This window comes from Rhinolophus hipposideros (assembly GCF_964194185.1).
Source record: "Rhinolophus hipposideros genome assembly, chromosome: 3".
Lineage (NCBI taxonomy): Eukaryota > Metazoa > Chordata > Mammalia > Chiroptera > Rhinolophidae > Rhinolophus > Rhinolophus hipposideros.
The window spans coordinates 34646278-34673634 of record NC_138049.1 but is presented as its reverse complement, the minus strand read 5'-3'; the positions used below and the strand labels follow the sequence as shown (position 1 = coordinate 34673634).

The following is a 27357-nucleotide window of genomic DNA, read 5'->3' as shown; positions in this document are numbered from 1 at the left end:
CGATTGTCTGTTGTTTCTTTCCCTGTTATCTGTATTGCGGTCACTCAGCGCTCCTCTGTCTTTGCCTCCACAGCAAAGGTATATATGTATCCCTATTTCATTCCTCAAGAGGGAAAGTCAGACTTTGCTAATCTCTATTTACAATAAGCTGCACAAAGCTCATGCCAGCCACCTCAGACTGCTTGCCAGCCAGTGGATACCTGTTTTTGGCTTAGAGGCTCATCCCTGGTGTAAATCAGGTGGTCCCCTAGTATAGAGCAGTGGTTCTCAAACTTCAGCATGTTTATGAATCACCGGGGACCTTGTGAAAATGCAGACTCTGATTCAGTAGGTCTGGGTGTGATGTGAATTCTTTGTTTCCTTTAAGCTCCCAGATGACGCTGGTGTTGCTACTCCTATGCCCACACTTTGAGTAGCAAGGATAGAGCACGGTGACCTCTGTGTGAATATAATTACTCAGAAGGCAGGCACTCTGTTTGGGAGGTCTGTGGTTGTGAGGTGGCATTTCATGTGGAGGAATAAATATAAATAAAGGAATGGATGTCTGTATGTGTTTTCTATAAGGTCAATTTTGAATATGATTAAGGTCCAAATGAAGAAGGCATCTTCAGATCAAATAGTACTTAGACAATTCAAATGCAGTCTCTGAATAGCAAGGTTATTGGGGTCAGCTATTCATCCTTGTATTATTTTAATCCAAAGCAAAGCAATCGTTGTTTTAATGTTTTCAGTGAGAAACAGGAAGTAGTTGGGTCTGAATTTAAATTATTCATCTTCACATGGGAGTTTGCTGCAAAACTGTTTGCACAGTTTGCCTCCAAGTCTGCGCTGATGGGGAGAACTGGCTCTGCAGTAGGACCTGGTTGTTCATTATGAGGAGTTGAGAGCCAGAGTCCTGGGTATGACACCAAGTATTGGATGTTTTTTATCATTCTAGTATACTTTAGGAGGATCACACATTTGTATTGTATTCATGGGAGATCCACAGATGTGATAGTTCAGAACTTGGCCACAAAGACCCTTGAACCAGTGTATTGCCTGATATCCATAGAGTTAGTATCAGTTTCAAAGCACCGGTACGTGTATTCTTCTTTTCATTCATTCATTATATTCATTTCATAAATGTAATCTAAGACTGATTAAAAATCAAAGTTTTGTTTTCTGACGATGCTAGAGTCTAGTAATTTAGAATTATGAATAATGTCTAAAAGAAGAGAACTGAATAAAGTACTCAGATCTTTCTGACATAATGGCAGATGGGTGAGGATAAGCAAAGTCTTCTGATGTCTTTCCCAGTTCATTTATTATGTTTGGAAATTACATTCACTTAGGCCCCATGTAATATTTACATCTATTTTTCATGTTTCAAAGACACAAGGGAATGATCATTTTATATTCTATTATCGGGAGGTCACCTACTTTAACTCAGTCTTTTAAAATTACTTATTTTCCCCTTAAATATCAGAAAAGGCAAAAATGGTTATTTTAAGTGACTGACTAATAATATCCCATAAAACACACACACACACACACACACACACACACACACACACACACACACACACAAGGATTATCCTAATTTATGGGAATATAATCTTAAAAAAGTTTTTCAAGGTTCACCTTATGTTAATAATCATGTAAAATTCTGACTTACTAAATAGTTTAACCACATGACCTTTGACTTCTACATTTCGGTTTTCAGTTGTCAAAGAAAAAATACTGTTTAGTATGAGGAAGAGTTTTGGCACGGTAAAAAGAATGCTGGCCTTGGAGCCAGACAGACTTTGTTTAAATGTATTCTTAACACATACTCGCCGTGCTACTTTTGGCAAGTTTTTTAATCTCTGTGAGCCTTAGTTTCCTCATCTGTAGACTTGTGATGTTTATACCTACTTTGCAGCATTATTTTGTTGATAAAACTGAGTAATGCTTGTAATATAGCAGTATAAATATTACCATATAACAATTTCAACAAATAAACATGAAGACTTAAAAATTTTATGACAAAATATTATTTTGTTCTGATATAAATTAAAAGCAAACATACTTTTGTTACTTCATATTTGCTTAGGAAGAACTATCTATTCTTGACATAAGTGAAAAATGCAGTGCTTTTTTGAGTTATAAATCAAAGAGTTGTTATTACAATTGCCACTCAGTTAATGTATATATTGGAACCACCATTGTCCAAAAAGTAGTTTTCCAAAAAAGTAAGTAGTGATATTGTATAGTTTACCAAAAGAAATTCTAACTGATCTTTAAAATGTAGTCAGTAAATTCATTCATACTACGGTAAAGTCATATGCAAGAGCACATAGAATAGTCTGTTATCAATGCTGTTCACAGCGAGACATTTTATTAATTCACTTTAATCACACAGGGATAAGAAAATTAAGTTATCCCCTTAGGTGTTTAGAGAGTGAGGACCAGAAATCCTGTGTGAGAATGGAATACTCCACTGTCATTTAAAATTAAGGAAGTCAGATTAAATATCTTCCATGTCAAATGGAAGAAAAATACTTTCAATGAACATACGAACACACTTTCACATACACCACCACACAGTGAAAATACAAAGATATTTTTATGATGGTTTCCTAAGTACAGGCCACAGAGCCACCGTACTGATATATTTCTGATAGGATCCTTTGTATCATTTTTTATAATTAATATCTCTTAGATTAATTCTAACCAGGGCTATCCATTATTTCAGATGATGCTTCATGGCAAATGCTGGTCTAGCAGTTTACTTGCCAGTGGGTTTTATTTGATGAAGCATCTGAAGGGCTTTGGTTTTATAAAAGTGAATGAAGCCACTAATAAAAAGAACAATGGAAATGCCTGAGAAATTGGTTCAAGGGGAAGGCGAATTTAAGTGTGTGTGGATTTGGGGCATCAGGAGCCACAGGTTTTACTCTGTGTTTCAATCTTGGAGATTTTCTTAAGGCCAAATTGGTTTGCAGAGTGTCAAAAGTGTTTAGTTCCAGTATAGTCTACATACAGGCAAATCATCCATGTCAAAGTAATTCTTTCCTCCTTTAATAATAGAACAGTCGTATCTTATTGTATTTTAGGTCTTGTGGAGGGGGAGATATTTTAAATCTGGACGTATTACAACCTTTTACCTAATTTCCCCAAGCATCACCATTCTTATCCTTTAGACACTTTCAATATTTCTACAAATATTGAAGTACTTAATACTACTTTTCCTTACACAGATCCAGTGCCCCACTTGCCAATTCATCTGGTGTTTTAAGTGCCACTCTCCTTGGCATGAAGGTGTTAACTGCAAGGAATACAAAAAAGGAGACAAATTGTTGCGTCACTGGGCCAGCGAAATTGAGCATGGGCAGAGGAATGCCCAGAAGTGTCCAAAGTGCAAGGTGAGATAAACTTTAGGAGGAAAGGACAGAAACGCATGCATCTGAATATCATTGAACAATAATATTACAATATTGAAGTAAATCAAATGTATAAATTTCTTAATACAGGTCTGGAGAGAAAGAGTATTTGCTGTTTCACTTTTGAAGAGTAACTAAATTGAAGATTTGATATAAAAGCAATGCATATCCTTATTTGTATTACATTTCAAAATTTAAGGAGTCCTCCTATAAATATTGATTTTAAACGTCCAAATTCTTATTTTCCATTTAAAAATGGAAATGTGTATACAGGGAGAAGCGAGAATGAAAATGATATAAAAGTATTATTTCCACTTTGCCACATGTGCTATAATCACTTCCATTAAGCAAGCTCTGAATACTTGTAATCCTTTGCTTTTCTTTCCCTCTGCCATTGCTTATCACTTTAGGATTATATTAAAATGATCATTTGCTTTTTGCAAATGATTTGCAAATCTGGACAGATAGAAGCTAATAGCTAAAATCAGGCCTTAGTAATTTTATGAATTCCCAGAAAGAGTCTTCTATAGAGAAATCAACGAGTCCAGCCTGAAAACCTGGGATTTGATGCTTACAGGATAGGAATTGTTGAAATTGGAAAATTTTATTTAAAGCTCACTTTAGAAAATTACACACTACATGTATATGTGCACTCTACCATATGTGGTTTCCCCTTTTTGCCAATTTTTGGAAATCATGTCTAAATTTTCTTTTAAGAACAATTCTGCAATTCCTTCCTGGAGACTTGGCGCCAGATAAATGAAATTTGAATTATCAGAAAAGTTTTAAATTAATCATTGTGAATCCCACTTGAAGTAATAAAAGTATATCTGAAACTGATTAATCAGCTAGAACATAACACACAAATTCATAATGCCAAATTCACATACTAGTTTATAGATATAGTAAGTAAAACTGTTGCCTAAAATAACATGTCTCATTCTTGGTAACTGTAAAAAATTTTTGAAATACTTTAGATGACCTGGCTCTCTTAAAAGTGAGATCTAAAGATGTTTGCAATAAAGCTCTCTTTGTTTTCCCTGTAGAAGGCAATTTATCTACAATTATCCTTTTGGTTTTAGGGCTGCTTCAGATCACTGCATTCAATTGCTCAGTACATATTTATTCCTCATTCACTGAAGAACAATGAGAAAGTAAGGCCTTTCCCCCCTTTCTGTTGTTGCCTTTTCAGTTTATTCAAAGCTACTGTTCAGTTTTATACTAAACAAATGTCAGTAGGAATTTAGGAGTACTGTTAAGTCATTCTACTGAACATTTTGTACATAAATATACTTTACATCTCTCTGGAAAGCTGTGAAAACAATTACCAGTTAGCCTGGCTGTGAGACATTATGCTGAATGCTCAACACTGCAGCATTATACATTGGGGAAATTCTGAATGAATTGAAGTAATACATAAAAACATACATTTGTTACCGCAATCTCTTCATCTAACATTAAATGGACTCTAATGTAGAGAAAGAAAAATCAGCCAACTGTAAGGGCTTTACTGAATGCACTAAAAACTTACCCCAGTTTTAACAAATATAGAGTTAAGAGAAAGTATAGATGCTGATTCCCTTTGGAAGTAATACTAAAAGGTTAGGGCTTTAAAAGGAATTACCTTTTACGAAGGAGCCAAGGAAGATGGAATCAGGTTAAATGAATACCTTGTAGCAGAGAATCTATTTTCTGGGGAGATTTAAGTTCCATAAAATTGATGTCAGTTTAAGTCATATTTTATGACTTGTTTTTAATACAAATGGTTTCAGATTTCTTTTAAGCATATGAACTTAAAGCTTTGCATTTTCTTAATTGTGAGTTTTCTCTTGGACCTTAAATTATATTTTCTCCATGAAATACTTCTATTCTTATAACAGAAATCCGTGAGGAGATATTACTCAGTGAATTAACATTTATTTTGTAGTTCAAGGCTTTATTTTCATAAATAATCCTATTAAATTTGTAAATATAAAAAAGGAAGATTCTAGGAGTTTGTGAAAAAGAAAAATTTCATACAATGCTTCCAGGTAAACAAAACAGTGATTACATATTTTCATATGAATATGTTTTCAATAACGATAATCAAATGTATTTAAAATTTTGTTGTGACTAAAGTATATTTATATTTTTATATCATGCATAGGTGTATTTGTTTAGACTAACTCATGATTCAATAATAATTTTGATTTTTAAGTGATTATTTTATTTGTAAAGGTCATATAACATATAATAGAAATTTGGAAAAGAGAGGGAAAAAATTTACCTGGAATCTTGCCATTCCAATATTCTCACTCACTATTAACATATTTAGTGTGTCTCCTCAGTCATTCCCCTATTTAAGTAACTTTTTTTTTAATTTTTAATTGTACTGTGCAGATAATTTGACATCATTTGTTTTTCCACTTAATATGTCAAACCTTTCTCATGTTACTAAAAAGTTTTCATAACATTTATTTTATTAATAATGTAATCTTTGTTTAAATATCCCTCTGCTATTGGATACCAAAATTGGCTTTGTTTGCATCGGAATTTTTCTTAAAAAAGATCTACATGTTATATATAATGTGTTGATGATACTCATCTTGAATATATTGTTTTTCCATATTTAGGACCTTTAAAAGTATGTATTTCTAAAGATAGAATCACTGGGTCAAAGGATATCAATGTTTTTAGAATTTTGTACAGATTGGCAGTTTGCTTTATAAAAAGATTGAAACAATTTATAATTCTATCACAAAAATATGAGAAACTTCCTCTTTGAGCGTTTCTTATTAGCATTTCAAGCATTTTTAAAATGCTAATTTAATAGTTTAAAAATATTTTCTTCTTATGTTTTAAATTTCCTTGTTTGCTTTTATATTGAATATAAATTCATGTGTCTTTGAGTTTGTAATGCCCCATTTTAAATTTTATGTTTATATTCTTTGCCCATTTGTTTGGGTCAGGTTGGGGCATATTTTTTATTACAAAATTATAATAAGCTCTTTATTTGAAAATATTAACTCCATTTCTAGCATATTTTCTTTTCTAGCTTCTATTATATTTTTTTTGTATCAGTGATCTTTTTTGTTGTTGTTGTTTTTACTTAACTGGTGTGTGTGCATGTGTGTGTGGGTGTGTATTTTCTTTTAATTTTTAAAATTTTTTGTTTGACCAAATATATCATTGTTTTTCTTTTTGGATGGGTACACACACACAATTTACATATATATATAATTAATTATATATATATAATAATATATATAATAATTTACACATACTGTATGTGAAATTGAAAATAAAATGTGTATATATATTTATATGTTTACATATATTTTATACATATTTTGCTCCTAATCTTACAAACTTATCTATCAGCCAGAAGTTTGATGAAATGGTCTGTTTTCTTTCTTTCTTTCAACTATTGAATTTCTAAATATTTTAACTATTTAACCCACACGTAACTTATTTTGATATTTATTATGCATTAGCTTCCTAAATTAATTTTTCCAAATTGAGACCATCTAACCTACTTGTATTTATTAAATAATTCTCCCCTACCCATTTATTTGTAATTTTTTTCTAAACATGTTAAATTAATACATATAATAGATCTTTTCTGAGCTCCCTATTCGTGTTGTTGCTAGTTTTTCAAGAAAATTCTGTGCTTGTCCTGGTAAGTGTTAAATTATCATGCTTTTGTACCCTGCATATGTGTATTTGCCCATTCAAGCAAAGTTTGATAATCTATTATTTATTATTTTAATTAGTATTACATGTATGAATAAACCAACTTTTCTTTTATTTGCTTATAAATGTTATTTCTCCTGTGATGAGTTTTTACCTTTTTCTCAAGTAGAAAGATCAATTTAACATATGGTATAGTATTATAAAGAGATTTATGCTGAGAAATCAAAATTGTTATTTATAACTGAATTGTGACAAATAACCAGGATGAGTATTAATTTTTTTCCTCCCAAATATGATCAAGATACTTATATATGTGTGATTTTTTTATACTATGGTAAAAATATAAAATACTTTAGGAAGTTATTTATTCATGGGATAGTTTTATGAAAAGTTAATAGTAGCATAATAAAATCAAGTCTACTTAGTCATTTTTATTTAAATCTCACTGCTTCTTAATCAGTCACTTTTTATCTTAAAAATGTGTTTCTATTTTATATAAATTCTTAACTTGCAGAAAATATATGCTAATTTTAAAATGTCTTTCTTGAACAAAGTTGCCACAAAATTGCATCTAATGCATGATCACTTTAATTTTGAATTAAAGTTATGGGGACAGAGTCCCAGAGAGCAGTTTCCAGGCTCTCGGCCTCATGTGGAAAGGTGCTGGCTCGGGTAGTAGATGGCCATCAGCTGTTACCGGTTAGCCATTTGCCACGAATATAACTGCCGTGGCTACGCTAGGGCATTGGTTGGTTGGTTGGTCGGTTGGCAGGCAGGCAGAGAAGCGGATGGCGGATCATGTCTAGCAAGTGCGGTTAGCAAGCGGATTGCAGTTAGCAAGAGGTTGTTGGTTGGCAGAGAAGCGTGGATTGCAGCTAGCAAGTGGGGTGTATTGGGTGGCAAAGAAGCAAACTGCAGATTGCGGATCGTGTGGCTCCTGCTTCCTGTATCTCCAACCCAGATGCCAGCGAGAATATAGTGCTATGACTCCCCTATCCATGGCTCCGTGGGTGTTCCTGTTTGGCCTCACCATATCCTGCGTTCTTATGCGGGGAGCAGGACCAGAGACCCCGCATGACAAAAGTAATAGAAGATTTAAATTGTGTTGGAGGTATTAGAATATTCGTTCAGTGTCACATAAAAATTTATTTTGACACTATGTCTTATGGCACAGATTAGATACTAAATTTTGGGTTAATAAGAAAAAGAATTGCTAAGCCAAAGAAAATGAAAAATTAACACACCTAAAAATTAACAAACATAAACTTATACAACACAAAACAAATAAGTAAACAAATTTTAAGCAAATGTACACTTTAGATTTAAATTTTTAATGAAATTTTTTGGAAACAATGTCAGGAGTCAAGTAGTGCTTTTTTCCTATTGTAATAAAAACAACAAAATTTACTGTCTTAACCATTTTTAAGTGCAAATGTTGTTATTTTAATTTATGGTTTTGAAAGCTTCAAATACTCAGTATTCTAAAGTGTACAGTCATTATGATTCTTTAAACGATAGGGTGACATACCACTAAATTAAAAGCACAAACCAAAGTAATCTATTTTTAATGTTACTTTGTCAGAAATTGGCTACTACACATAATGTATTGTTCAGCACATACTTTTTGAAAGTCTTTTTAAAGGAAATTTTTAAATAAATGTTTATTTTAATTTTTTTATAAATGTGACTCAGGTGGTAGCAAAACCCCAGCTGGATATTCCTAAAGCCCTGAAAATTTTAGATTTTAGAAGAAGAATTAAAAATATCTAATATTATTATCTAATAGTATAATAAACATTATTAAAGAGACAAAACATTTATGAAACCTTCAAGAATATGGGTGAGAACTTGTAAGAATGGTTAATGATCCAATCTTTTGGTTGTTCCTCAAAAGATTTAGTATTAGTCAATTAGTGTTATTTACCTTAACCAGGTTTTGACTGTTAGCCATATTTTCTTTTTCCTTTGTAAAATTTTGAATTATTGAAAACTCATTTTTTCCAAAGATAGATTGCTGCGCTGTGAGTATATATTTTTTAACATACGTACTTTCAAAAGAGAGGTGGACACACCGTCAGGCCCTTTAACGTGATAATTTGAGGCAAGCCAGTTTAAAGCAAGCAGGAAGTTAAAGTTAATAACCAATTGTATAAAGGCAATAGATAAAGAAGCATTGTCTCTTCAAAAATATTTCTGAAGCAAATATTGCATTATGTTAACATTATTAAAAGTGAATGGTGACTCTATATGTGCCTGTTACATTATTACCTCTAATTTGTTAAATGTTTGAAATAGTTCATGATTAAAAATAAATAAAATCTAACAAGGAAACAGAAAGACTAACACTACAGCTTTCTGGAGCTGCTTAAACATCTCTATTTGCCTACACACCTCTAAGGATTTGGCTGTTACATATTTTTTCCTTAGGTAAAAGTTAAATGTTACTCAGAATATTGGGCTTACTAAAGCAAAGTTGGGTTAATATTTCTCAAAATGGTTAGCATTTTGTTTTTAATTTGGAAAATTAAAGGGGAATTCCTCAAACATACCTTCCCTAAATTACCTTCTTCCTTAATGTCAGGTAAGAGAAATATTTATATCAACTTATGTAACATGGTATAGATACAGTCACAGCCAACTAGATTACATGCCACTGGCCTCTTGTGATATATAGATACAGAATATAGTGATATACAGTACAGAATTTTACACCTGAAACCTATGTCACTTTACTAATCATTATTACCCCAATAAATTTTAATTAAAAATAATAATGATAATAATCTCACATATTTGTTTAGGACATTTTATAAGGCATTGGATAGAGATAATTAGGAAATTATACATCTCATAGGCTACTATAGAAGTAATGTGATTTATGAATTCATGAGTAATTAAGTCACTTATTTTATTTCAGGTTCATCATACATATTCCCTATTTCTAAGGACAGGATAGTTATAAAGAAGGAAGGGAGGGAGGAAGGAAGGGAGGGAGGGAGGGAGGGAGGGAGGGAGGGAGGGAGGGAGGAAGGAAGGAAGGAAGGAAGGAAGGAAGGAAGGAAGGAAGGAAGGAAGGAAGGAAGGGCCAAGATAGAAAGTGCTGAATTCTGATATGCTGTATTTATTTTACTCATGAAAATGCCTTTGTATAATGCTCTTTCTTTGCTGTGCTGGCATATACTGATCTAACATATACTGATATCACGATGTGTTAGTCCCTGTTGTAGTTTTATACATATGTTTTCTCATCAACTCCTTAGATGTGATACTAAGATGCTAAGTTCCAATGTGCCATCCAGATCTTAATTATTAAGTGCCTTTTGGTGCAACTCTAAGGTTTTTCTTTCATAGTAATAATAAATTGATAGGGCTTAGTAGTATGTATTTTACTTTTGTTGTCTCATTTAATTGTGAAAAGAAAGTTGTGAGGAAAGGGTAATTACCACCATTTCAAGATGTAGTAACAGTTTCAGAGAGGTTAAGTAACTGGACCGAAAAGCAGGAAAGTTAATTATATTCATTCGTGATTTATTGTGAATTTAGAATTAAGAGGACTTACTTGTTATGATATTGCCCTTCAGATATTTTATTATCTTAAATCTTGCAATAGGATGTGTCGGGCACAAATGTGTTTTCAGGGATAATGACTAATTTGCCCCTGTTTACATAAAATGAGCACAAAAGCTATGTCTGTGGGCTCTTACTCGTATATCTGAGTTGTAGCTATGTCGCCTATGGTTGCTGAAGAAAGAACTTGAAATATTAATGGTGGATCTTATAGAAAATCCCACAATTCTCTAGTATTGCACACACCACTGGAAAAGCACATTCAGGGTCCAATGACTGCTTTCAATAGTACCCATTCAGGCAAAAAAGAGCTTCTCCTTGACTACTGGTTACCCATTTTAACTCTCTACATTGCTTGAAACCACTAAATTTGGAGCAGTGGTTATCACTGCTACTAGTTTCTTGGTGTGGCAAAGTCTAGACCTTAGTTGTAAGAAGAGTCTGATCGTATGATGGCAGATACTTTCTAGGATATTAAGTGTATTGCATCCAATGCCCCAATTTTATGAGAAATCATTTTAATATTTGTTTACTATCCTGAGATTAAATTTATAATATGACCACATATAACATTTCATTAAATTATCAGTACATTGTCCTAATTGTAATGTAAAATTGAACTAAATGAAAATATCATGAAATAACATGTATTTCAGCATGTAAAAGCTCAGGTACCATGACATTAAAAGATACAAAGAAGCAGTCAAATTTTTTAGCCTATTTATAATGCATAAATTTTGATTTAAGAAAAATTTGGATTTAAGAAACTTTGAAGTGAAGCTTAAATATTATCAATACCTGCTCTTTATATTTGACATGTTTAAATGAGGATAAACTAAGTATATATGTATATTTATATATGTATGCATACATATGTATGTATACATGTAGCTATATTGCTAGAAAATTCAATATACATTAAGCCATGCAAACATATTTTTCACTTATATACAAAATGGAGTTTGATTCTGAATACAATCAGTCTTCTCAATTTACATACTAGTTATATAACTGAAAAATCCATTATCTATTAAACCATGCAAATGTTATTTTGCATTTATATGTGAAATAGAATTAGGTTCTATGTTCAAATTTATAAACAGACTTTCCCCTGTATGAAATCTCTAATGTATTAGAGACCTTTATTATGGACAGAACCTAACTCTCTACGGTGCAGGATATCTCAAGGATTGTAGGACAGCCATAAATGCCAGCATCAGCCAAACATCCCCCTCCAAAACACACACACACACACACACACACACACACACACCAAAAAAACAAACAAACAAACAAACAAAAACACCTCTGAAACATCTCCAGGGAGCTGAGAGCTCTTATTGAGAGCTTTTGTTGTAGTCTCCTGAGAGGGATAAAGTCCAGTGAGGGATAAAATCCAGTGAGCTGCGTAGACAGGAGATTGATTGAGTAAAAAACTGTCCATTTTCCATGTGAATGAAGATGGGGCCACTTTTGCTAAAGAATTTAAAGCTTTCTTAGCCAGTTTATTTTCATTTCAAGTTTTAAGAGTTGTTTTTTTCTTTCTACAGCAAACTCAGAATTCAAAACGGTACCAATTTTGCTGGGCAGCAATCCATAGGCAGAATATAAAGGTTTGGGGAACTGTGAGCAAAGGTATATATTCAGATGCCTGCTCAATGTCTTACTTGCCTTAATAAACTTCTCCAACAAGAGTATATCTTCCTCTCTCCAAGGCAGTTCTTCTCATACTTTCTTCATCTCGGTAAATGGCAACTCCAGCCTTCTAGCTGCTCATGTCAAGAATTTATATCATCCCAGACTTTCTTTCTCTCACACCCCACATCCGTCAGTCATTAAATTTTGTAGATTGTACCATTGAAATATGTACATCTGAAACCTATGTAACTTTACTAACAATTGTCACCCCAATAAACTTTAATTAAAAAAATAAATAAGAAATAAGAAGAAAAAGAAATATATTCAGAATTTGACCACATCTCAGCACTCCCATTGTCTCTAATTTGACACAGGCCATCATCATCTTTTTCTAAGATTTTTACAATGGCCTCCTGACTGGTTTCTTATTTTCACAGTGTTCTTAACCCAACAGCCAGAATAAAGCTGTTAAACATAAGGCAGATTATGTCACCTGATGCTCAAAACCTCCCATCTCACACAGAGCAAAAGCTAGTCCTTATAATGATAATATGAGCCGTCATACTGTGGACACCCCTCAACCCCATTATTCCTACTTCCTTCATCCTTCTCCAGCCATACTACCCTCCTTGCAGTGCTTTAAAAACATCCGGCATGTTCCCTTTTCAGAGTCTCTGTATTTACTCTTCTCTTTGTTTGAAATATTATTTCCCCAGATATCTGCATGGCCAACTCTCCGCCTTTCATGTCTTTGAACAAAATTCAGCTTCTCAGTAATAACCACCTTCCCCTATCTCAACAGGTAAAATGCCCCATATATGCTTTATTTTTTTCACCATATTCTTTTCACTCTTTAATGTGGTAGATATATTTTGCAGCCACAAGAGCAGGGTTTTGATCTGTTTTGATCCTTAAAGTAGCTTTAGCATTTAGAGTAGTGCTGGGCATTGTGTAGTGCTAAATAGAAAGTTGTCGAATGATCAAATATCACTTTTCCTTCTTCCATACATGGACTTTTAGTGAGAATCCATTATGTGCTCTGTAAAATATAGTCCTTTTTTCATGAATCTCATAGAAGTCAAGACGCAGTCATTACACTGAGAAGGATAAAACACTGTTACACTTCAGTAGCGCTTTGCATAGTATTATAAGAGGGTTCATGGTGAAAGGGACATTTCATTCATCTTGGGGAATGTTGAGGATTATTGGATGAATTTGGGGGGTGATGAAAGGTATCCAGGAGGGGGAGTATTACAATTAAAAGTACAAGGGCACAGAGCCAGGAAATGTGTGCTGTGTACAAGAGCCACAAGTACTTTGTGGTTCCCTTAGACTAAGGTTCATAGAAGGAAGTGGTGAAAGGCGGGGCTATAGAAGCAGACAGAGGCCTTGGCTTTGCATGCAATGTTAAGAAACTTGGATTTTTTTCTTCAGACTGAAAATTTGTAAGCAGGGGAATGCTGGTATCAGATTTATATTTTGTTGGTTGTTGATTATATGAAGGTAGTTGTCGATATCTAGAAGGAAATTACGACAGTGTGAGCTAAGCTAGTGAGTGGTCAAATGACTGGAGAAGAGGAGAAGAATTAGATAAGTGTCTTGGGCCTAAAACTATCTGATTTTCGTGACTAGTTGGATGTGGGAAGTAAGAAGAATATAACCACCAGATATCTAGCTTGGGTGTCTAAATGGCTGGTGATACCATAAGCAGATAAAATAATGAAGATGGACTTAGTTATATTTTGCCGTTGTTGGGCCAGCGGCCTGTGGAATGATGATAAATGTGGTTTTCCATATTTGACTTTGAAATGGCTTTAAGTCATGTAGGTAGCTATATATATATGACCAGGAAACAGGTTACATGAGTCTGTAGCTCAGGAGCCAGGACCACAGTGGAAATTAAAAAGTGAGATTACATTGTTTTGTACACCTGAAACTCATTAAAAGAGAGAGAGAGGAGAGGAGAGGGGAGGGGAGGGGAGGGGAGGGGAGGGGAGGGGAGGGGAGGGGAGGGGAGAGGAGGGGAGGGGAGAGGAGAGGAGAGGAGAGGAGAGAAAATAGAAATGAGATCCAGTGGAAGAAAGTTGAAACAATTTGAGTGTGGAAGAGATTACCCAAAGAGTATGTGCAAAGTGCTGAGCCATGGATGGAATTAAGGGATAGATGAAGAAATAGGAACCTAAGAGACATAAGAAGAGCACCTGGAAAAGAGGTGACATTGAAGCAAGAGTATATAAAAGGTCAGAAGGAGAAAGTGATCAACTTATTACATGACACTGAGAGATACAATAAGATAAGAATTTAAAATTTGAATATGGCAATTAAAAGGTCATGGATAATACTCATTTGTTCTTTTAATACATTTTTTTTTAGCTCTAAACATTTTTATTCAAGTTCACAGGGGAGCTGTATCAGTCAGTGTCCAAAAGTATTATTGAGAACACACTATATGACAGGACCTATGCAAATCCCTTTAATAAAATAATAAACAATATATACATGATCTGGGTTCCTTTAGATCTTGTCAACCAGGAGATAGAGGGTTTGAGTGGAGGCATACAGATAATTAGAGAGTTTTAAAATGCAGAGTGAGAAATGCTGGGACAGGGCTGGGGCAGGTTGCTTCTCGTTACATGAATACAGTGCCATGAATATGCTATGTTGGGGATACTCTCCCTACCGCTGAGTCCTATTAACTGGTGAACTGCTACTTGACCTTCATTTCTCAGATCAAATGTCACTGCCCTAGAAAAGCCTCTTCTGACCCTTAGACCAAATCAAGCCCCTTCAACTAAGTACTCTCTTCACACCTTGTCTTTTTCCTTCATAGCATTTGTCATAGTTTATGAGCGTATATTTATTTGTACAATTGATTGTCTGTCTACAACTTGGATAACAAGCTTTAAGGAAAGGAGCCGTGTGAGATTTTATCAATGGACAAATAAATAGTTCTTGAGCGCATGAATGAGTGAATGTTTCCTGGAGAAAAATAGTGTATTGGATGTCTTGGTAACATGGGGTTGCTGTCAACTGAGAAGGAATAAAAGCAGTGAGGTATTCTTTAAGAAGTATTCTTTAAGGGTATTCTTTTAAGAAGCTTTGTAGAAATGGAAAGGTGAGAGTAATTATTGACCAGAAGGTTATGTGGAATTAAAGGAAGGATTTTTTAGGATTGAGAGCTACCTGAACTATTGGAATGCTAAGCAGTGTCACAGAGGGAAAGAGGGGAAGATGAATGTGAAAGTGGGGAAGACTGGCATCTGAAGATTTCTGAGAACAGGGGCCAAAGGATCAAGGGCAGTATGGTAAAGAAGAAGGAAAAGTAGGGGCTACTTTGTAGTAAGCTCTACCCCAAGGAATAAGAATAGGACAGTACTCTTTCCTGTTCTCCAAGAATTGCAGTCATCGTACATCAATCATAAGTCTTCACTTGAAATCCGTATGAAATTTCCTATAACAAAGAAAACCAGTACACTGCAGGACAATTAAAGTTGTCATTAGAGTATTGGCTTTTAAAAGCTAAGATAGCAGGGGACACCATGTAATTTTGAAGTCAACATGTTATTTATGTTCTGTTTTACAATATAGTCTAATAGAGGTAACCACTTTTAGTTTGATGTGACAGAAGAGGATTCACTTATGTCTCCATTTTTTTTCTTCTCCTTCCAATTTTTGATGGTGAGTTTAATTCTTCTTTTGATTATCTTTTACTTTTAAATAATGTGCTTAATCTTCTGTTCAATACACTAACAATTTTAGATGATATATGAAGACCTAGCCATCCTGCAATTCTTTTTGCTTCTTCCCATTTCCCATATTCTATAAGCTATTAACTTTGCTTATATATTGTCAAATTAAACACTCACAAAATACAATATTTCATACTTCTGTTTTTTTCTAAAGGATGATTCTAATGTTTAAAAACCAGTTGGGTGTTTACATAATCAAGAACATATCATTATGGAACTTAAGATTACATTTCCTTTTCTGTGAGATCACAACTTCTAGGGAAAGTGCACTTACCATCCTTGTTCACTATCAGTTGCTTAATCATGCCATATTTGGTTATGCCTCAAATTTGGAACTTACATGCCATTAGTTTTGTATTGCTTTTCCTGAAAGTTCTCATTGTTTTTCTTTTTTCCTTACTGAGAGTAGGCATACCCATTTTATTTACCATGTTATTTAATATTTAACTCCTGAGTTATTTTATTGCTGGGTGTATATTCCGTTGTTATCTTTTGAAGATGTTCTTAACACCAACTGACTTCCTATTCTAAATTGGACTTAATGCTTTTCAGCTTTTTCTGAGACTTCTCAGTATTCATTTTTGTATGTGCTAACATTGTCTTTTCTTGAATTTTACGTTCACTTAATGAAGTGCTTCCTTGAATTATGGCCCCAGAAAAGGTACAGAGGAGTCTTAGCAGCTCTGGAACTGTTTTATTTTTGCCTCATATATTAATTTTTATAGTTGGATAGAATTTTAGGTTCATAATATTTTTATCAGATCTTTGAAGGCTTTCTGTAAATGTTTGCATTTTTAAAAATCTGTACATTATGGAGAATTGGTGTAGTGAGCTAAGTAAAGAATTAAGCATTACTCAGGGAATTTTTTTTAACTTTCTTCATAACCTGCTTTTAATCAAGTCTTCCAGATATCAAAAGCCACCAAGGCACGCACATATAAAAAAAATACTTTTAAATAGAGTAAATTATATCTTCATGACAATAATATATAATAGTTAATTTAGTTATCATTTCCTGCTTAAAGAATAAAATAAGCCTTCCTTTCTTGGTGAAAGTGGAGATAAATATTTGTGGGCAGAATACGTATTGAATTAATTATACAATGGGTTAGCTATTTAGCAGTTCATTTATTCTTTCACCTTATGATTAAGTAGAATCTGTATGAAAATAAAAAGCTGAATTCTAGTTCTATTTTTAGATACTTTGTGGGCATTTTATTAAACTAAATATAAACAACTTGAGGAAGACAGGTACTAAATATATGTATATATTTTTATGAATAATCTCTTATGACAGGTGTTGATATATCCTATGAAGAATAGCATAGGCTCAAAAATGGTCCATCTTGTTATTTTTGTCTACGACAATGTGGACTTCGTATCAAAAACTCTTATTAAATATCTGGAATATTCTGAACATTCATGTCATGACTTATAAGTATAAGGAGGTATAAGCAACATTTAGTTTCAATATTCAATTCCTTCAGTATTAGCAATCCTTATTTGTTATAGATGGAGAGAGAGAAACCCTGTGAGTAATAAGAAACCAAATGACAGTTGAGGTTTATGAGCAGTTGGCTTAAACTAATGAATTAAGAATATCTCTTCGGTCCTATTCTGTCTTCATCTCTTAAGTAAAAACAGAATTTTGATTCTAAATCATAGCCACTTGAGTGATTCATTTGTTTTTAAGCAGAGCTAAACTGATGAATGTTTTGAAGCTATAATAAAAAATCAAAACAGCTTCATTGAGAAATAAAATGAAATTTATGTAAATATAAATTAAACCTACATTTTAAGGCTCGATATTTTAAAAATAAACAAAGATGGCATTGTTAAAATGTGATCTTTAACGATATACACAAGAGAACTCATTTAGCATATGAAATTTATTATCCCCTGGATGTCAGGAGTTCAAAATTACAACTTGCTTAGCAAATGTGAAAAGTAATGTCTCTTGTTGCACTTTAACTTGCATTGTGTCAGTTCATTTCTCTGTTAGTATCAAGTTATATTTATATATAATCAAGATATATTTGCGGTAGCATTAAAGGAAGCACTGTGTATTTAACAGCTGGTTAATTATGAAATCATTTTTTCATGATTAAATCATTGCCTTTATGTGTGTAAAGTATTCAAATTAAGCTATAGAACTATGTAATCCTGCAGTATACAAGATTACTGTAGAGTATTGTCAGAGCTTGGAATTTTATCACTTCCTGTGCAGAAATATTATTGGACCAACAATATTCTAGTTGCCTGCTGTGTTCAGAATATTGTTTTAGAAATAAGGAAACACTGTTAAGAGAGACTGTAAGTTGCAGTCTTCGTGATTTAAATGAAAAAATTAATTTGTCTCATAAAGATTTTAGAACCCAATGAAACAATATTACACAGAGATGTAAAATGACAGTGAAAATTATATATGGAATTTTAAAGCAAATGAACTGTCAGTGACAAGTTTACCTTATTAGAACAAACTTTCTGTCAGAAAAAAAAAAAAAACTTTTGATATTGTTTTAAAGGAAGAACATGAAATAAAACACTGCAGAAACACTCAGAGTTGCCTTGTACAGGAGAGCAGACATGTTTGCTAAGTGCAAAAATTATGCTGTCAATTAACAAAAACTATGACTGACCCTCTGGTTTTATTTTTAAGTTTATAATAAGAGTCTGCTTAGCATAATGAAGAAGCAGACATAAATCAAAATCCTTTCTGCATTCACTGCAGCAGATTACTTTTCTGATCTCTGGTTATGAGTAAGACTGCCAGTCTCACGATATGGTTATGAGGCTGAAAGGTGCTAATATATGTACAATGCTTGGCACATAACGGGCTCTGAGCAAATATTAGTCATTTTCTCTTTAGAGGTCAAACACAACACTGCTACGTGACCAGGAACTGTTAAGCTTTATCGTCTCCACTTTAAAATCAAATACAACATAGAGTCAAAAGTTGAGTGTATGATGAAATAACCTTTATTCTGGGTGCTCAGCAGTTCTCTTTGAACATGTTTTCTCCTAGTGTTCAGGTGGTAATGGATCAGACATGGATCCGGGTCCAATAGGAACCTTTGGCCGACATTATTCCTGAACGCCATCTACTGTGCTAAGTGGATGGGGCAGAGTAATCAGTTTCCAAAAATCATTCCCAGAAACAGACACTAGAGGGGAAGTGCTGGACTAGGGGCAGATTTACCAGGAAGCTACAGAGCCTACGCTTCAGAGACCCTCACCTGCACAAGTTTCTTTTTCGACCTTGCATCTAATTTGTTTGTAATTTACATTCTTCTCCTAAAAGAAGGCTGGTTAGATAACTTTCAGGCCCCACAATACCTGGATCCACACTGACTAGACTGTCAGGTAAAGGAAAAACACAATTTCAATGTAATTTTAAAAGGATGAGTTTTCCAATAGCAAGAAGAGTAAGTCTTGCTTGTATTGTCCAAATAACAATTTGTTAGTAACCCTTGACCACAGATGCTCAATACCCTTGACCACACGCTAGCACGTGTCTGTCTAGGAAAGTGCTCTCTAGTCCAGCATCTGCCAAAGAATTACCCACATGAAGAAGTGAGAAAGGAGACCACCTGTCAGTCTGGGCCTGTGCAGTTACATTGTCCAGGTATTTTATTTCTCACATTTTTCGGTGAGTAAAGGGCAAGGGATAAATGGGAACCAACATTGATCTGACTCAGTATGTGCCAAACAATGGGTTAGGCACTCTACATATATGATCACATTTTTATTCTCACCTAAGTAATGCCACCTAAATTGAGGTGAAGTCAGGTAACTTCATTTTGTGCAGCTAGTGGAGCCAGAATTTAAACACAGGGCTTCTTAAAGTCAAAGCCCCGGTTCTTTCATCCTCCCTGTGAGACTGAGGCTTACCTGCCAAGAATCAATCAGTCACTAGGAGGGAATGCACATTCATCCTACACTCAACCTAATGATTTTGAATACCTAACATCCTGCCAGACACTTAGTTAACTTTCTTCGTTGGTTCATTCACTTACCATGTATTATGAGCCTACTGTGTGCCAATCATTGCACTGCCTATAATGTGCTGCTCTCTGCTTAGTTACTACTGCTTCAATAGTGTCACCATAACCTAGAAGCTTTCCAGATAGGTAGATTGATAGTCAGATAATAGGTAGGTAGGCAGGCAGACAGACAGACAGACGGGTGGATAGACAGAAGGATGAATGGATGGATGGATGGATTCACAAATATATATATTGCTGAAATGAAACTTTATCCATTACTATGATAAATCTTTTGTTGTTTTAAAGGTGGCCTCAAATGTCCTTTTAAAATTCATATTGTTTATTTAAATGAAAGTTTAAAATTTTAGTTATTTTATCACTAAAACTGAAATACTGCATATGATTTGGATTTAGCAACTTCAAACTTTTTATTCTGAAAACTTATAAAATAAGGTTATATTTTGAAATGGATAACTTTCTTTATCTCTCAGTGTTTTAATTTCTCTTTTCACATTAAGACATTCTCTTTTTCCTGAATGATTTCATGCTATTTCCATAATCATTGTCCAGTTTTTGGAAAAATGATTATAACTGTGCTACCACCAAAGATCAGGGAGCTACATTGTGTATCAGGGAAGGAGAGCATGATTTCAAATGAAATATTACAGTTGTGGACTGTGGCCAAGGCCAGCAGACAAGAGTCAAGCAACCACTGGAGGGTTTCACTCACCTATTAATTGTGATGTTCTCAACTGCGTTAAAACATTCACTGACACACTAGTCCCAAAGCAAAGTCAAATATGGTATTGGGAACATTTTAAATAAGTTTTCTAAACGAAGAACTTTATATACACTATACATATATATATATATATATATATAAAATATAAGAATAAGTGGTATGTGACTTTAATGTAGTAGGTGCCTACTCTGTAGTGAAATGGAAACTCTTTTTAGTTGGTCCTGTTTTAATCACAAGAGAGTTGGGCAGTATAACCAAACCTTTTTTAATGAAATAATATGTTTTCTTTCATAAGTGCTCAACTAACAAATTGTGCACATATTTGAGTGAAAGATGGCATCGATTTATTAGTGTCTATGAGGATTCTGAGTCACGCATCCATTATATTTCAAAGAGTAATATTTTGATTATAACATGGCCTCGGTACTTGAGACAGTGACTATCACATTGGGTCTATGGTATACTATTTAAGAATAAATTCTTTGTTACATTATGGATGAAACTATATTTACATGTAACTTAACTGCAGCATTAGAGGAAAATATTTAGTCGCCCAGATGGCATGATGCAAACAAGTCTATAAACATATTCGCAAATGGTATTAGAGTTGGCATTGTGAAATTAACATGACATTGTGAATACACTTATAGCTGCTATCGTTTTCTTCCACAAAAAGAGCTTTCTGTTCCTTAATGTTTATTCACAAAAAATGTACATAATCCTTACTTTTAAGGAATACTCTTTACCTCCTCTTACTCCCCAAGTCACTTTGTTCTTGCTGATCGTAGCAAAGTATATATAAGCAAAATATACTTTCACAGGAGGAAATTTTAAATTTCCTCCTAACCATTGAGTTAGGTGTTTGTCTAGAAAGATATGTGAGTTTTCTTTGGGATGTGATAGATTATATATCGGTCAAAATCAGCCAACATTGTACCTGAAATGTTATTGAGCTTTGTACACAGGAAGTATTTGATACAAACATGATCTTGGAGAATGTGATTATAAGTAAATTGACAGTCTCAGGAAAACAGTGAAAGGCTTTTATCTTGCAGAAACTTGTAAGTGTTGTTCCACAACATTTGCTAGATTTTACTTTTTAAAATCTTGATAACCTTTCGTTCTCTTTCCCTCTTTGCTGATACAGATCCACATCCAGAGGACTGAAGGATGTGACCATATGACCTGTTCACAGTGTAACACTAACTTTTGTTATCGATGTGGGGAGAGATACCGCCAGCTCCGTTTCTTTGGAGACCACACATCAAACCTCAGTATATTTGGATGCAAATACCGCTACCTCCCAGAGAGACCTCATCTAAGGAGATTAGTGCGAGGGTCGGTCTGTGGTGAGTATCCCATGGCTTCCAGGACTTTTCCCTGGGAAGTAAGCAGAGATGCTAGAACTTAGAAATGTAACAGCCATGATAATTCGGAGCACCTGCCAGGTATTCTAGTGGGGACTTCACCCCAAAACAGGAAGAAGATTAAAATTAAAAATTTAAGTTTGTTAGTAGGACCTTACTTACATGAGCAAGCAGATTTTGTTCGAAAAACAAATTATTCATTATACTGCAGAAATGTGAAGTTATTAATCTTTTGAATTTCTGAAACCCTATTGTAAGCCACTTGTTAAAAGAAACAATGTCACATTTATTTTTATGTTGATAATACCCAGCAGCAAATCTTCCACATATCCTCTATTCATTCATGGAGGACATACAGTACAATACAAAAAAATCCATTATGTTTCAGAGCTCCGTAATGGAGTTCTATTGTATCTATATAGTTGATAAGTCATTGTATATATTTTTCTATTGTATTAATAGTTAATATTAATAACAACAGTTAATGAAATGAGTATCAAATATCCTCATTGCATGCAAACCCAAGTTTAAATATCCCTCTTCATACTCAACAATACACAGTGTCATACACAAATATGAAACATAACACAGATTCCTACTCTAGCCCAGTGCTACCTCCTTTCTGGGATTCATTGTTCTTCTGATTTAATAGTTCTTCCAATAGCTCACTACTTCTCTGGAATGTACCCACTGTGAGATTTCTTCCTCTCTTTTCATCATGAAGAACTCCATTATTTCTTTCTCAGGCAATCTATCCCATGCATATGCAATACTTGTTAACATCTTCTACATTTCCACTTTTCCACTTTTCCACCTACTTTTGGCTAGTTACTTCATGAACGTTTATTTATCTCTCGTTGGCCCTCCATCACTTTATTGCTATTGCAAACCATTCCCCTCTGTAGAATGATATGATGGTTAATCAGAACAAATGATACGTTTTATCAGGTAAAAGACAGAACATAAATTTTAAAATTCACTTTAACTTATGGAAACCAGTGCCATCATTTTCTAAAATCTTGCATGATGTATATAAATATCCTTATTGAACTTTAAACATAATTTTCCATAGCCAACAGCATTTAATATAGTCAAGATCGGTTTTAATGATTTTCAATGTTTGTTTTCTGTTTATTTGTTTTGTAGTGCTACACATTGTAATTATATAACCAATATTTACATAGATTTTGGAGGGATAGCTATCTATAACAGCACTACCATGAGAAAACTAACTGTAAATTAAGTTATGAACTATAACCTATTTGTAAGTCCTTACATATAGAGAGCAACCTTAAAACACAAAATCCTAAATTTTCTGCATTGTTGGTTATTAACTTTCCCACTTCAATGCCATTTTTTGGCAAGATGTTTTCTTTCATTTTTATTTTAAGTAATCTTTTTTTAACCATCTTTTTTTCCCCCTTTTGTTTTTTTTGTTTAGGCATTCTTAAATAAGGAAAGTTATTTCCTGCCGTATTTGTCCAATAATATTTTGGATGAATTCTCTTTGTGTCCTCTCACTGTTTACCTAGATGCCACTAGAATCCTCTTCTCAGGTCATTAAAAAAGTCAAGTTACATAACAGCCTGTGGAATGGACTGCCCATAAACATTGTCAGGAAGGAAATATCTTCTCTGTATAGTCCTTCTGTTTTTTATTTTAAAATTTTATGGTCAGCTTTCTGTAAATGGGGAGAAGGTGAGGGTATTTTTAGCCTATTTTCTACTCCATGTGTGTGTATTCCAGAACAAACCTGACAAAGTAGAGAACAGCTGCCTTCAAGCTCTCTCTCCCACACATATTTTCCCACCTCCAGCACAGCTGTCCCTACCTCCTATTGGACCGTAACTCCCAGTGGAGTGATCTCCACCTCTCCATCTGTGGAAAAGGCAAGGAAAGGGGTTACTCTGTAAGTCACAAATTTACTTCCCTGCCATATAAGAGAGATGATGCATCATGGCAAAGCCCTCCTGCCCTCTGTCCATTTGGATGTAGCCCAGTTTGTTCACTCAGTTTGGGACTATGGCTGCCAGGTATCCTTGGACAGAGGCAAAGAAAGGGCCTGCTCTTCTCTTACAGCTGGAGGATACGAAATATGGTCTGCATCCCATGTGGCCGTGTGTGCAGCTACAGATTCTGCTCCTAGACAATAAGGAGACCAGAGATTTAAAGATGAACAGCAGCCTCTGACATGAGGGCATCTCCCTCGTAAGGAGAAGTAGGCAGACCATTCAGTGAATGGCATTGGGAATAAAACTGACTGAAGAAAAACGCTTCATTCTCATATTATTCCATGCAAATATTCAAAGTATTAAAATATTTGTTAGCAAAGAAAATGTAGGTTTTTAACTGATTTCTGGATGGCAAATAATTTATATGAAGAAAAGCAATGGATACCCCTCCAATAATAAATACTCATTAAAAAAAAAAGATGAGATCTGAAACCAGAATTGAAGAAATACAAATAACCAATAAATGTGTTTAAAAATGTTCGATATTATTAGTAGAGTTATAATTTAAAATACAATGAGATTTTTTTTTTTGGATTATTGATCAGCGAGTATTTTTGTCAAGTTAATGCTCCACTTTCATATACTATTAAATGAATTGGAAATTTTCTGTAATTCTTTTGCAAAGAAATTTGGTAGTAATGTGAAGGGCATTTTAAAATGTGTATCTAGATAGGACAATGGTTTATTTGCAAGTATAATTTAAAATAGTAAAAAGAAACAAAAAATTAAGTACTCGAATAAATAGGATATGATAAATAGATATGATAAAATATTAGTGTGTGCTATATCTCTAAGGACAGTTTCAAAAGTAGACTTAAACATGTATTGAACATTGATTGCATGATTGGAATAAGTTTATTACTTCCCAAAGAGAGAAACCGTGTATCTGGGTCTTTGAGCTACGTAAGGTTTGGAAAACAAAATCAGTGCTGTTACTTTGCAGTAATATTTCGTTAATATTATGAAAATATATTGATAATTATTTAAAAAGGAAACATACTGAGCTATGTGTACAGGAAAAAACAGATTATTTTAAAATATGTGAGCCAATATATTTTAACCTTATGCATAGCTTTAAGAATGTATGAAATGTAATTGCTCAATAAGATTTAGTATTACTATTTAGATTCTGTCATTGGCGAAAAATATAAGTAAAACCCATGGCTAGACATTGTGTCAATTGAATAGCAGTTTTTTTAAGTTAGATATTAAGAACTGTATTTTCTATTTGTCTGGTCATGATTTCAAATGGTTACAAAGACCATTTCTTAAGAATAAGAAAGTTAACATTTTTCTGACAAATTTCCAACAAATGGCTCCTTTATGTTTCTTTCTTTTTTTTTCCTTTTCTAATGTAATTTATTATTCAAATTACTGTGCTTAATTTGTAGAATGGTATTGCGGGTTTATTCTTTTTTTAATTATTTTTTTTCAATTACAATTGACATTCACTATTATATTAGTTTCAGATGTAGAACATAGTGGTTAGACATTTATATAATTTATGAAGTGATTCCTCCTTATAAGTCTAGTACCAATCTGACATCATAAATAATTACCATATTATTGACTATATCCCCATGACTATTTTGTAACTGCCAATATACCCTTCTTAATCCCTTCACCTTTTTCACCCAGCCTCCTCAACCCGCCTTCAATCTGGCAACCATCAGGTTATTCTCTATATATTTGAGTCTGTTTGTTTTGTTTGTTCGTTTGCTTTGTCTTTTCTTAACAGCTGTGTGATTCTGCTGCAATGTCCTGCCATTCCTTCCTCATCTCTTGTGTTTGGGTTTTGCAGCTATATACTGCTGTGTTCCAAGCCTTAAGATCAAGATTACTATATAACAAGATATTAACTACCAGCCTCTTTTTTTTGTGCTAGTGCCTCTCAAAGTTAGTGCCATTCCGATTGTGAACTCTGTGTTATGTTTGCATAGAACTAGAGTTTATTATTATCATGTTTATTTATTTATTTAGGGGGGAAAAAGGCAAGTAGATGCCATTTGGCAACCTTATCAGTATTTAGCCTTCTTATAAGTGCTTCCTATTTAAATTTGTTAAAATGATTAATTTGAATAACCTTTAATATATTGTATGTTTATTGGAAGTTTTCTCTAACAATAGTACTGAAACATCCCATTTATTTATCCCAGTTTATTAGGTATTCATATTATTATTTTTCTTTGGACCCAGGAAATAGATAAATCACGTTTTCAGATGTGGGCTTGGGCAAAAGCCCTCTGTAGTACCTACTAGCTAATTATATTTTCAAGACACAGCTCAGAATGTGTAGCTCCTGTCTGAATCTTTCAGAATCTTGGAAATTGAAAATGGAAGAGATGTAAAGGAAAAGCATAAAGGTGAACGGTCCTGTTAGATAAAGTGATCCACTGGCTTTGGAATTTTTTGCTTATGGAGGATAAATGATTTATGAGATGTTTGACTAATGTGCCCAGGACTTAAATTACTAAACTTACATATGTGTATTTGTTCTACACCTGAAATATTTCCTTAGAGAAATATTGCCTTAATTATAGTCAGACTTCTTAAAAACTAGCATACACTGTGGTATTTAAAAACATTGCTAAAATTGTTGGGTAACTTTGTTTTAAGACTGTTTAAATGATTTTGCCTTTTGTTTTCCAGCTGGAAAATTATTCGTTGCACCTTTAATCCTGGTCTTGGGATTAGCACTAGGGGCCATAGCCGTTGTAATTGGTAAGAAACACTTAACATATCTGAGATTAGAATTCTTTGAGTGCCATAGAGACAATATGAGTGTAAATTTAATAATCTGAGTCTGTTATTAAGTGGACATGATACTGTTCCGTGCTTGCTTTAGATAGGCAATTAGTGTATGAGTTATAGATTCAGAGGCCCGTGTTTCATATGGGATGTATTTGTGTGACACTTTTTCAGACACTTTGATCCACATATCTAATAAAGCATTATTAACCACTTCTTAATACCAGTATTAATAGAACTGGTATTTTAGTGAAAGAGTTCAGTGGACTAGAAACCCAGATTTTCCAATTCTGAGTTTGGATAGGAACATCAAAGGAAAGAGGCTCTGGTATACCTTGGGTGTTTGGTTTGTTCCAGTGAAAGGTGCCCTGGTGAAAAAGATACCTTCGATGTGTATAAGAGCATATACCCAACATATGCTTGAGGACCGACAAATAGAAAATGTATCTGTGACTTGTACAGTTTTGGTCATACA

At 33.8% G+C, this 27357-nt stretch overlaps 1 protein-coding gene across 2 annotated transcripts in view; it reads left to right on the top strand.

The window, feature by feature from the left end:
• RNF217 (ring finger protein 217) overlaps positions 1 to 27357 on the top strand; it is a 121064-nt gene that overhangs the window by 89640 nt on the left and 4067 nt on the right. The window contains exons 3-5 of one of the 2 annotated variants that reach the window (XM_081044926.1): positions 3219 to 3383; positions 21903 to 22104; positions 26784 to 26855. In XM_081044926.1, the coding sequence (XP_080901052.1) occupies positions 3219 to 3383; positions 21903 to 22104; positions 26784 to 26855 (439 nt within the window). The remainder of the gene's footprint in view (positions 1 to 3218; positions 3384 to 21902; positions 22105 to 26783; positions 26856 to 27357) is intronic. The other variant, XM_081044927.1, reaches the window with a different exon arrangement.